The sequence below is a fragment of the Amborella trichopoda genome, chromosome 1 (genome assembly GCF_054954075.1).
Source record: "Amborella trichopoda isolate Santa Cruz 75 chromosome 1, AtrichopodaSantaCruz75HAP2 v2.0, whole genome shotgun sequence".
Taxonomy (NCBI): Eukaryota; Viridiplantae; Streptophyta; class Magnoliopsida; order Amborellales; family Amborellaceae; genus Amborella; species Amborella trichopoda.
The window spans coordinates 41,578,926-41,593,031 of NC_142336.1; the positions used below are offsets into that span (position 1 = coordinate 41,578,926).

General features: G+C 35.5%; 1 protein-coding gene across 1 annotated transcript in view; it reads right to left on the reverse strand.

Moving 5' to 3' along the window:
- Positions 1–9,978: 9,978 nt before the first annotated feature.
- LOC18425615 (ras-related protein RIC2) overlaps positions 9,979–14,106 on the reverse strand; it is a 32,850-nt gene continuing 28,722 nt past the window's right edge. Inside the window, exon 2 of the mRNA XM_006830159.4 lies at positions 9,979–10,695. Within this exon, the coding sequence (XP_006830222.2) occupies positions 10,254–10,695 (442 nt within the window). The 3' untranslated portion in view covers positions 9,979–10,253. The remainder of the gene's footprint in view (positions 10,696–14,106) is intronic.

Sequence of the window (14,106 nt, forward strand, 5' to 3'; positions counted from 1 at the left end):
CAAAATAGATGGAAAAATTGACAACAGTTACAGTATTTTTGGCAAAAAAAAGAAACTCATAGTCATAGGGTAGCAATGGATCTGCTACCCCTACTCAAAATAGATGAAAAAATTTTAGAAACTGTATTTCTGTATATTTGAGCCTTAGGCCCCATAGAAGATTCTTTCATAATATTGCGAACTCTCTCATTAGTAATTGATTCATATATAATATATAATTAAAGATAAATACCAACGGTTATGAATAACTATTAATTAATCTTATCATAATCAAGAGATACCTAAGAGATATATATCCATACATATACATATCTCATTATGTATTCATAATGATGTATACCAATATAGATATACATACTCTAAAATGTAGCATGATGTCACCCCCTTTGTTTCTCATGGTGCGTAAAGTGAGCATAAAATGGGCATCATGGGTCCCCCTCCTCTTTCTCATCTTTCAAACACATGGTTTAGGACAAAGTTATGAATACTCGGTTTAAACCATGAAGTTTTCAAAAAAGACTCGGTATTTCCAATGCACATTTTAAGAGGCATGATTTTCGTAGTAACTTTCAAAAAAAAATGACGTTGAAGAAACAAGATGCTGCAATAATATGTCATTATACAAAAAAAAACCTTTCAATAAACCTCTGGTAAAATTGGGTGAGGTTTGTATAAGGTGCTCATCATATGCTGTATGTGTAAGGCGCACCTCTCAATTTTGCCGATAGTTTCAATGTCTGAAATTTTATTAAGGCTTAAAAATCTATTCCAACAGTGATTATAAAATGTTATCATCATCATCATTCAAGTTTTATCCTTACTATTTGGGGTCGTCCATGCAAATCTTGTTACACCATTCTACTTTATCAAGTTTTCAATTAAACTATAAGCCCCATATCTTTTCTCACTACTTCCATATATATTATTTTAGCCTTTTCCCTTGCCCTTTTAGGGCCTTATGCTTAAGCTAAATTGCCGCTCCTAATCGGTCATGTTTAGGGTCAACACTACATATAGCCGGTTCACCTAAGTCTATTTCCCCTCATCTTATCACCTATTGGAGACACCCCTAAGTTCCCTCAAATGTATTCATTATTAATTCTATCATTTGGTCGTGCCACTCATTCATTTCAACATTCTCATCTCACTTATACACATTCTATGGATATGTTATTTCTTGACCGCCTAACATTCCATCCTATAAAGCATAACTGATCTTACAAGCACCCTAAAAAATATACCCTTTAGTTTCACTGGTATGCAACGACCACGTAAAACTCTGGAAGCACATCTTTACTTTGCCCACCCTAATTTTATGTGCAACATCTTCTTCAATCTCTTCATTCTCGTGGATTATCATCCTTAGATATAATATATTTTATGTACTTTTTGGTCATCATTCAGAACTACTACCTCGTTGCTATACATATCATTACTAAACTTGCATTCCATATACTCTATATTAGTCCATCTAATTTTAAAACCTTTAGATTGCATAGCACCCATCCAAAGTTCTAATTTTGTATCGACACCGTCTCTAGTCTTATCAATCAAAACTATGTCATCCGTGAACCATATACCATTGTACCTCATCCTGTAGATTCTTAATTAACCCGTCCATAACAGAAATAAAGAAATACGGGCTCAACGCTAACCCCTAATGTAGGCCTATTGTCACTAAAAACTCGCTTGTCTCTCCACTAGTTGTCCTCACGTTAGGTAGTGCTTCCTCATGCATATATATCACCATGATAATGTCTTTCATAATTCCATTATTTTTCAACACCCACCAAATTAACTCTTCAGGTAGTCGATCGTATGCTTTCTCTAAATCAATAAAAACCATCTGGCGGTCCTTTCTCTTGACTCTAAACTTCTCAATCTATTGTTTAAGTAGGCCTCCCTGACATATAACCGAACTGATTTTCTCATACACTCATTTCATATCTTATTCGTTGCTCAATAATTCTCTCTCACAGGTTCATAATGTGGCTCATAAGTTTGATCCTCTAATAGCTCACATAGCTTTATAAGTTTCATTTATTCTTGTAAATAGGAATCACAGTACATTGTCTCTATTTATTTGGAATTTTCTTTATTCTCATCATCTTATTGAATATCTTAGTCAACAAAGATATACCAATTTCTCCTATGCACTTCCAAATCTCTCTTCGGATAGCATATCGTACTAAAGTCTTTTCTATCTTCATCTTTCTCAAAGCTCTGTTTACTTTTGATGTCCTAATACTATGGATGTATCGATAATTCCTGACCTCATTAATGTCAAAACTTCCACCTAGCACTATGCTCTCACAGTGTTCGTCATTTAACAATTTTTTAAAATAAATTCTATACATGTCGTTAACCTCGTCATCCTTCATCAAGACCTTCTTATCTTCACTTTTAATGCGTTTAACACGGTTTAGATTCTTATACTTCCTCTCTATCATTTTTGTTAATTTGGACACATCTTTTGTTCTAACTTCTTGTATAAATCATCATATGCCTTAAGTTTAGCCTTAATATTTTCTTGCCTTTTTCATAGCATTTTTATATTCTTTTAAGTTTTAATCATTTATATTATATTGCTAAGCTTTATAATATAATTGTTTTTGGTTAATAGCCTCATCACTGTATCAGTAAGCTTCATGGTCCAAATGCCTTTTTTCTCTAGATTCTCCTAAAACTTCTTTTGCTACTTTCAAAATACTATTAGTCATCTCATGCCACATAACTGCTTTTATCAAGTTATTCTTAAATAAATTTATTTTCTATCTTTTTAAATTCCATCACCTAATTCTTGGACCCCTATTAACTTCACTCCTTCTCTTCATGAATCTATGTTGTATGGTCAAATTAACTATAATTGTGAAATTTAACATTATAAAAATGTTGTAGATCAAGTAGATCTCTTAACACTTGAAAATTTTGAAAATAAACGGTCTAGATAACTTATTACAAGATGTGCTATTTTTAATATTTCAAATTCCTTATTTTATTTATATCTATATATCTCGATGTTGAGATGATCAATTTGAAATTTTTCAACTTCGAAACACTCTTTTGGACTAGCTTTTTCAGGTGCGCCTTACTCCTACTGTATAAGTTTGCAACCCTTATATAAACCTTTTCCTTCAAAATTACCCCATATTATAATACATTATAATGTACTCTCTCTCTCTCAATTTTACTTGGTCTTGGGGTCGATTGTCCAAAGTCCTATTATAGAAATTGCTGTCTCAATTTCTCTGTCTTGGGTTCGATTGTCCAAAATACTATTATAATAGAAATTAGTATACTATGTTAATCTTAGTCAATTCCGGAATGGTTCTTATTTGTTAAAATTGACAAGTTTTTAGTGATTACCTAGCATGTGATCATTTAAATTTGGGTGCGGTTGGTATAGAACCCAGGGTCTAAACAATCAAATTAGAGCCTACGTTCAAATAGTGTCGTTCAAATAGTGTCGAGAAATATGGTTTCAATAGTAGAAACCTTTGTGATAGCCTTAAAATATATTTTTATATTTATTTATAAAGTTTAAAGCTTCAAAAATAGTATAGATCGACTGATCTATGAAAACTTGAAAATCTTGAAAATTAACGGTTAAAAATGGGTTACAAAATACACTATTTCTAAAATTTGAAATCCATTTTTTTCTAATGTCCATTGATATTGATATCAAGATGATCAATTTGAACATATTTGAGCATCAAAAAAACAAACTTTTGAGATAGGCTGAAATTTGATTGATTGTTTAGAGCCTCAGCTCTAAATAAACTTATCCCTTTAAATTTTGAACGTGTTTTACATATAATATATTATTGTTGCTAATTTACCCGTAAAAATTCCTTCCAAAATCATACACATATATATTTAAGTCGGATTATCGGAGTTCAATCCGTAACACTGACGTCATTTTCTCTTAAATGGTTTTTTGGACTCCATCATTGTTGAATAAATTCACATTCTCTTGGTGATTTACCAACAAATACGCTTTTGGGCGAAGATTGCTTCATTGGCTCAAACAAGGATTCAATGCATTCACACATCAAATTCTCACCATCGAGTTAACGCGTAACCCCACCCTTCTACGCCGCAGTCAACTATATCGTGCTAAGAAAGCGGGCCAGGACCCGTAGGTAGGACTGCCACCAGGCTGGGCCAGCCCCGGCCCTAGACCCCATAGGGCCGTGCTGGGACCCATAGGTAGTAGGGCTTCCAGCAGGCTGGGCTAGCCTGAGGCCTAATCACCAGGCCGGTCCGGCCCACTTGATTGGGCTAAATAAAATAAAACAAAAAAAAATTAAAAAAAAAAAAGAAAAGACAATGAGGATAGGGCAGAGCCAAATTGGGTCCCTCATGGCCCAATCCAAGCCTAGCCTTCAGGCCACATTTTGTGACCGTCTTAGCCCTAGCTCAAGCGTGGCCCTCTAGACATTGTGACCCGGCCTTTGGGCCACATTTTGTGACCCGAACCCTAATTTTTAGGTGGAGCCAGCCTGGCGAGGCTACCTAGACCATTGCCACCCCACCCTTACTACTAAGCCCATACTAATAATTTCGATTATTCTGTCTCTAAATAACCGTTTAAAAAACCAGCAAATACGAATATCCAATCTGTCGGGTTTCGAGAGCTAGGTACCGAGGCTTTGATTAAAAAAATAGTGATTGTTTTTGTAGTTGAGATTTATTTATGGGAAAAGTTTATATAGAGCCGAGGCTCTAAACAATCAAATTGAGCCTACCTCAAAATTTTCGGTAGCAGAGGTTGTTTTGTCCAAATATCTGCAAATTGATCATCTCGACATCAAGATGCATGGACATGAGAAAAAAATAGATTGCAAGTTTTGGAAACAATGCATTTTGTAATGTATTTTTGGACGGTCAATTTTCAAGTTTTCATAGATATGAGATATACACTATTTTTTAAGCTTTCAACTTTATAAATAAAGATGAAAATATATTTTAAGGCTATCACAAATATTTTCAGTATTGAAACCATATTTCTCGATACTACTTAAAGGTAGGCTCTAATTTGATTGTTTAGAGCCTCAGCTCTATACAAACCGCATCCAATAAATAAAAAGTGCCAGTTCATATAGAGCCAGGCTCTAAACAATCAAATTAGAGCCTACGTTCAAATAGTGTCGAGAAATATGGTTTCAATATTAAAAATCTTTGTGATAGCCTTAAAATATATTTTCATATTTATTTATAGAGTTTAAAGCTTAAAAAATAGTGTAGATCGACTGATCTATGAAAACTTGAAAATCTTGAAAATTGACAGTCCAAAAATACGTTACAAAATACATTATTTCCAAAACTTGCAATCATTGTTTCCTCAGTACCATGCATCTTGATGTCGAGATGATCAATTTGAGAATATTTGAGCATCAAAACAACTTCTTCTAGTGAAATTTTTGAGGTAGGCTTTAATTTTATTATTTAGAGCGTCGGCTCTATCTAATTATTTATTTGAATGGAAGGATTCATTTTATTGATTGGAGACTTGTTCTTCCCCGCTTTTCACGTAATGAATGGATAGATGGAGTGGCGATTGGAACATCAACTTGCAGTCTCTTGCAACTCTGAAAATAATAATCTCCCACCATTAAACTATCATTTTCCACCCTTGACTTTTCCTTCACATGAATCACACTTCTTTTTTTCTTTCTTTTTTTTTCTTTTTTTTTTGTGTGTTGGTAGATTGAATCACCTCTCTCTCTCTCTCCACATCTCTCTAGGTGATGCATGTTATTATACGAGTCAAAAGATTTTATGCTTCGGCAGAAGTATACTGTGCATTTATTCTCTCGGGTAAAACTCAATTTAAGAGTAAGAAAAATTATATGGCCCCAAATTTAAGAGCTTTAACCTTTTCAACGCATAGACAAACGTCAAGAAAAAAGGAACTCGGATTGCACTCTTTATGCACTTTAAAAACATAAGGTCTCAAGGTTAACATAGACCGTTCAGTCTTTTTTGAGAGTGAGATCTTAGTGCTAGAAAATTTTAAATTTTAAATTTTTTGAAAGTAATTCTTAGATGGTTCCCAAATTTTCATATTGAAAAATTCCACCCAGGTAGGTCAAATGCCTGAGGAAGTAGGAGAATAAATGCTCCCACTGGCACACAGTATACGTACTCATTATATTGTACCTTGTTTGTTTGATATACAATGCATTCATGTTACATCCACCGCCTGTTCGCAAGATAGACGGCGGAGATGAACTACAATTCCTTGTGGCTATCCCATATTAGAATCACATTGCATCTCACCATTTGCCGCTAAGAATGGATAATGGGTGTCACACGTGTGCATGATATATTCATCGTGATTGACTCGTGGGTGTGGTACGTCACAACATACTTATCAAGACCGGACTAAATTGGTGATCAAACCAGTCGGATTGTGAACCGATGCTTTGGTTGAGCTAGTCTAAGGTAAAAATCAAGTGTCATCGAAAACTAGTCAAAAGCAATGTTTGATCAGTATTGGTTTGTCGAACCATTCAGTTTTAACCGGTTCGACCATCTAAATAAAATTAGGTAAAAAAAAAATTTATATTTTATATTTTTAAATTAATATATTTATTTTTATTTTTATTTTATTTTTTAAAATCTAGTCCAATCATTTCGACCACTTATTGAATCAATTTAATTCAGCCAAATCTCTTAGTGAATCGGTGGCCCGTCCGATCCTAATAACATTGTATCACATAGCATGTCACTTAATATATGTACGCTTATTTTTATGAATCTGATGATGCATGCATCCTCTTGACCATCAAACACCCATCTTTAAGATAGGAGGCTATAAAGGTTCAACTAAAATTTTCAAACAGGTGGTGTATCATTCTTAGATTTTGAAAAATTGTATTTATCTTTTACGTATCCTTGATCCTCATGCTTTAGATCTTGGATCCTAAAAATTTAAATTCAAAAACTATGTTAACATGAATCATGGAGGGGGACGCATACAAACAGGTGAAGAAGCCCATTCACCAAAACGACTTCCTATATTGTATGAGCATATTAACATTAGGGTTGTAACCTTAAACAATCCAATTAAGGCGCACCTTCAAATTTTATCGTAACATGTAATTTTGGTGGAAAACATTCTTATGATTATCTAAAAATCTATTTTAAACTCTTAAAATGGTTAAAATCAAGTAGATCTATAAAAGTATGAAAATCTTGAAAATGGACGTTCTAGATAATGTGTTGCAAGATGCACTATTTCTAATACTCAAATTTTTTTTTTTTTTTTAATATCAATACATCTCGATGTCGAGATGATCAATTAGAGGGTTTTTCAACATTAAAACAATCTTTTCTAATAGATTTTTGAGCTGCATCTTTAATTGTACATTTTTAAAGTTACAACCTTATACAAAAGTTTTTCCTTCTAAATTTTAGACAAAATTTGAAGGAAAATTTCAAGTTAAGAGAGAGATGCTACCTACCAAAACAGAGGATAATCTTGTGTCATCCTGGGGAAATTTTATTTGTTTATAATTTAGTTAGTTTATCGTGGTCGATGAATGTTTGTCAAACATTATCACTAAAGCATTGATTCCTTCCCTTACTATTATGGATCTATTCTTCTTCCCTTTTGAAAAATGGAAACACGGCATTGGGTATCTGAGGTATTGACATTTCTAAAGCTTGATATTTATTGGAATTCAATATAACGACCCCTATCACACGCATAGCCCCAGGTTTGTTTCCTATCTCCACTCTTCAATAATTTCATGCTCATAATTTCCACAACCCATTTTCCACAAGCAAACGTGTACTTTGGTTCAGTCAAATCCGATCACTCTTATCTACTTTATTTTGACGTTTCATGCATGTTGGATGTCCAAACTTTGTAATGGACAAAGTTTCTATGAGTCCATGTAGAAACGAGTCGACTCTTAAAAATCTATTTTTGAGATGCATTTTCGGACCCAATTGTTATGGACAAATAATATCTAATATGGAAATCATTAACATAAACTAAATAAATTTTAAAAAATAAAAATAATGATTTTATGAAGAAAACATTGGGACAGTTAGTTTCAATTGTTTTTAGATGGACCACCTATTTGCATCCATCTTTAAAACGGATGCTTTATACCTTGAGACCGCATATTGTAGAAATGTGGTTTAGCCCCCACGAAACAATTTTCCTTTCGTCAAAGCTCTAAGGAGAGGTGCACATCTCCAATTCAATTCCTACCACTTAACTACCCTTTAAGAAAAAACAAAAAGGCTTGAAGTGTTTCCCAGTTAAAACAATCACGGTGATTCTCAGATGGATCCCATAATTTCAAATAAATAAATAAAAACCCTCCTAAGCAGGTAGCTCTTTGGACGAAGGGAGTTAAAGTTTACAATATGCTCTCCAATGAGCATGCTATACGTGCAAGTTCACAATCTGATCCCGCATGAGCACGTTATCAATGCTCGCTCATTACAAACGATCCGTCTCTTTCACATGAAATACCTCTCCTTTATGTAAATCATTTGAGCTTCATGGCTTCCCTTCGCTCCATGGGCATGTACTTCTTTATATTGGTGAACTATCCATTTCGAAGTGCAGTGAACTATAGCTTCCCTTCGCTCCATGGGCATGTACTTCATTATATTGGTGAACTATCCATTTCTAAGTGCAGTTAATTAGGACTTGGGTCGTATCCAATCTAGTCATCCTGACCCAAACCACTAGGTATAGGTTAAACCCAAGGCCAACCCACCATATCGAGTCGGTCTAAAAACAAAAACTCAAAAAGAAATTGTTATTTATTTTATAATACATAGTTACAATATATGTACCTAACACATAAATGAAGGTCGGATCACATCAAGTTGATTCCGCCCCAACCCTATAGGGTTCGAGTCGGACCAAACCTGAATCGGATCTGTCAATTAGGCCCAAACCCAACCTGTCAGATCCAATTTCTAGGTCCAAACCAGCCCCATCAAGCCAACCCACAAGGTCCACAGGTCGACCCACCATCGCCACCCATATAGTTAACTCATGCCCTGTTTTATCCTTTCTATTTGTGAAAAACAGAAGGAAGAAAGCAACGAGCTGACTAAAGAAAGTGCAGCGAGATACCAAAGTAAGAAGCCGTAGTTTTGACACCGTACCGTAGGAACTAGCAAAGACGAGATCGTTACTAAAACATAGTACGAGATCATGACTAGAGCTTAGCATTGGCATAACAAGCTCTCCGCTCTGAACATTGCAAAGAGAAACGGAAAAGACTTCTCTAGTCCCACTAAAACAATCCTATGGGGGCCTATTTCATGCCCAATCCCCATTTTCATAACTCACACTATTCCAACCCACAACTCCAAATGCTCTATATTAGTGGTGCTACAAAGAGGTTCCTAACTCTCTTACTTATTGAAAGAGGATAACTTTAAAGCCCCAAAAGGTAGTGCCCGCTTAAAAGGTCTATGTATCTTGATTTTATCTAATTTTTACACCTCATACACCAACTTAATATCAAATTTCATATGTCCATAATTTTCACCATCATTACCTATAAAAATATTTAAAAAATAATTTAAAATAAATAAACTAAAAAACTACCTCTCTACAATTTAGAGGAAGTTTGGTAATTTAATTTATTTTAAATTAAATGAATAAACAGGCAGTCCTCTCTCCCTCACACCATCGCCATGTGCTTCCCAACTTCGCTGGCATACTTCAATGCAACAACCAAATGCATCACCTATGCTACCTCTACTATTCATTTTTATTTGCATGCATGGCTTGTGTTGTGGTCATTCTTCATGATTTTAACATTAAACGACTCCAAATGATGTGGGACACAGCATAGGGACGCCATGTCTCCTAACAGAAACCGGAAGCATTACGACAAAATAAAAGGTGGAGAAAAGTACATCCCCTAGAAGGTGCTTGTGGACCCACACAAACCAATAAATACAGAGAGAGAGAGAGTGAGAGTGAGAGTGAGAGAGAGAGAGAGAGAGAGCCCATTCTTACCTTGTCAAAAGAAAACAAATATCAAATTCAACTTCCCCACCAGGAAGGGCTACAAGCGCATCAAATGAACACTCTACCTGCTCCAACTCTTACCTCCAACCTTTATCAAAACCAGAGTCACAAGAAAAAACTTCCAGCTCTCTCATTCAACCTAATAAAATCAGCTCCACGGAGAGAGACAAACCATCATATACATCCAAAACAATCTCAATCAAATAACCTACCCTAACACACCCACCCGAAAACCCTAGTTCGAACAACACCCGATTCTCTTCAAGGCCGATACATCGTCCTTACCACCAATGTTTATCTTCTCCCCTTTGCTTGGCAAAGCTGTGGGCCCCGCATCCTCGCTTGCATCAACAGCTTTCTTGCTCACAATCCGATAAATTTGGGTCAAAACCTCAGCAAAAGCATTCTCCACATTAGTAGATTCTAAGGCAGAGGTCTCCATAAAATAGAGGGACTCTCTCTCAGCAAAGGACTTGCCATCTTCAGTTGAGACAGCCACTAAGTGGCGAAGATCTGACTTGTTACCAATAAGCATGACCACAATGTTGGGGTCGGTGTGGTCCCGGAGCTCTTTGAGCCACCTCTCAACGTTCTCGAATGTGGCCTGTCGGGTCACATCGTACACAAGCAAGGCCCCCACTGCCCCTCGATAATATGCGCTAGTAATGGCTCTGTACCTGCAAAAAACCATGCACAAATTTGGTGCGAGAATCAATTATGTGCTAATCTAGACTGCATTTTGTATATTTTCTCAATCAACTCAAATGTAAGAAAGAAAATAGAAAGAAAAAATAATACAGAATATACGAGAGGACCTCATAATTTGATGTGTCAAGACAACTGGGTAGAAGCATCAGAAGCCATCATCCATTAGAGAAATTGGAATAAACTTGATATGAATTGTAAAACAAGAATATAGTATAGGGTGATTCTGTCATTCATTCATGATTTCATTTATGGTCAGTTTGACCATAGTATTGCAATTTGTTTACAAGGCCAAGATCACTTGATGAAACACAGTGATCAAGAGGATTTGTCTCACACTATCATGCAGCCACTTATTTAATCACTACCCATGCAGGTCCAAGAATACTAGGTCCTAACCATAGTTGCCGGAATCTACTACCCCAAGTGCAAATCAGCTTTGGAATCACGATTCAGCGTTCTGATCAATGAATCTTCACGAAACCCAGTTCCTTAAAGTTAGAAATCTTTCTTCCAGCTTTATAGAGTTTTTATCTGATTTTTTAATCCAGATCCATCATTAATCATCATATGAGCCTTATCCCTACTATTTAGGGTCAGCTACACAAATCATGTGCTGCCACTCAGCTCTACAAAGATCAAACCCTCAGTCTCTTCGCACTACTTCCATCCATGTCCTTTCTAGGCCTTCACCTTGCTTTTTTAGAGCATTCCACTTGAACGAATCGCCCCTCCTTATAGATGTTGTATCTATGTGACACATGGCCAGCCCTCTTAAGTCTACTTTTTTGGAATCCAGTTTCCACAACATTAAAAACTATATAGTTCATAGCTACACAAAACCATGATTTGATCAACATAGAATCTTGCTTCCAATTTTACAAATATTGATATGTTATTTGGAATATCAACATAGAATCTTGCTTCCAATTTTAAAAATATTGATATGTTATTTGAAATCCAAATTCAACTAAATCTCATTTTCAAGCATATATACGAAAACAAAATCCCATTTTCAAGTATATATAAGATAGTATGAGTATGTTTTGTAAACACAAACACGAATTCCATAGTGGACTAGTGAAACATTGTGTTATTTAAAATTGGGGAATGATCTCATGTCACCGTGTCATTGTAATATAATGAAACCATATTTCTAAGAAACCATGTGTGATATCTATTTATGACCTCAAAATTTGTACACTCTCTCTCGCCATCCCAATAATCAATCTCAAAAAAAATAAAATTCAATTTGCCCCCCAAATATAGTTAAAACGAGTCCTCTCTAACAATGAATCTAAACAATCCATTTGGTGAATTTCAAGATCTACGCCTTTATGAATTTAAAATAATTTTTTTTCTTTTTTGACATTGTTAATCCAATCATGATAAAGCCATCTAGAATATTTGGAAAGAAAAAAAAAAAATTCTAAGGCGTAGATCTAAGCATCTCATCAAAATGGAGGACCTATAATTAACTATGCTAAAAACCACTTTCAAGGGTATATTTTCATTTTTTTTTTTTTGTAATTGTTCATTAAAATGAAACGAGTGTATATTTAAAAATTGGAGTCAAACAAATGGTCCTAGCATGATTTTTGAAGATTGTTTCATTGTATTACTAGACAACCGTTGCATGAAATCATTCCCCTTTAAAATTTATTGTTAATATATGATCAGTATCTAAAAATCTACCAGTGTCTACAAACTCTACTTATCATCATTCCCAAATTCCGAGAACCCAAAATAAACATCTCATTTTTTAAAATTTATGATCAATAAGTAAAGTATTTTTATTTTCTATATTCAATCTAGAACCTCAGTCTCAAATCTAGTTTCAAGGACCCTCGACTTGCATTCCAATACTTGTGGTCAACCGTGATTAAGGTCACCCAATACATCGATTTCAATACTAGTGAACCCTTGTTTAGGTCATTGAGGCCATTGAGGATCTTGATTCCAATACTAGGGGAATCCTGGCTAAGCTTACTCAATACATTGACTCCAATACTAGGGGATTCTTTGTTAAGGGTTACTCTAGAACCTCAAACTTTGCCTCATGAAACTTGGTTTCCTAATGATTCCCAATATGGTGCCAATTGGCTCAATTTCAATTCGGTTGGATTGTGATTCCCATAAAGGATGAATATCAACTCTTGCAATATGCATTGTATGGATGACACTTCCCACAACAGGAATCTTCTAGCCGCTTGCAATTCTGCGCTTTTGAAACCTAAAACGCTTATGAATCTCTCGTGCTTCCAACAACTATGGCTCTGACCTCATCTATACATGCAAGACCTTTTATTGTGTTAGTGTCATCTTCCTTAATCACTCAAAATACAGCAAAATTAAACTTCATAGCCTAAAAGATAAATTCCCATTTTGTGGCCTTTAATGTAGTGTAGTGACACCCAATTTGAACAGGGCAGGTCAGGCCCTCTCCCTTGAACATGAACGTTCTTGGAGAAAAAGTATTGTCGATAGCCCTTCACTAGACAGACGAGCACACTATAGTTGTTGAAAGCAGGAGTGGGGTGAGGGATTCGGAGCTGGAACGAGAGCCTAGGATGGACCCATGACTGAAACTCGTTCCCTTGGGAGCGGCTTTATTTTATATATATATTATTTTTAAAGTGATTTAAAAAATTGAAATACGTATAGTCCACTTTTTAGCACTATATATACATGCACAATGAGAACTTTGCAGCATGCATATCCCATAAAACTTTGAGAATAAGATTGGACGGTCATGATAAAAACCGAAATTAGGAATTGTCTTTAAGTGCTTCTTTCCTAGAAATTTGACAAAAAGTAAAAAAAATAACACAAAATAAAAGACGGTTTCAAAATTCAAAAACTTTTGAAACTTCCCTACTATAAAGGATCCCTTGAAACCATGATTAAGGCATATTTTCAGTGGGGAGTTCCCCCTCCAAAGCAATCAAGATACATTTTTATCAGGGATCGAGATCCTTATAAGATAGAGATATTCGCGCTCCCTTGATTGGAGGAGCAAGCTCCCCTAGGGTTCTAGCTCCAGGATTGCAAAAGCGAGATTCCGAGGTGGGGACACCACCCCCCATGATTGAGGCATATTTTCAGTGGGGAGTTCCCCCTCCAAAGCAATCAAGATACATTTTTGTCAAGGATCGAGATCCTTATAAGATAGAATAGAGATCGAGCTCCCTTGATGGGAGGAGCAAGCTCCCCTCGGGTTTTAGCTCCAGGATTGCAAAAGCGAGATTCCGAGGTGCGCACACCACCCCCCACCAAGCTCCCCGCAACTATGGTGGACACAAGCTCACAAAGAGTCATTCATTAGATAGATATGCACACACATACTATGAGATATAAAAACTCAACATTGTAACTTATCATCG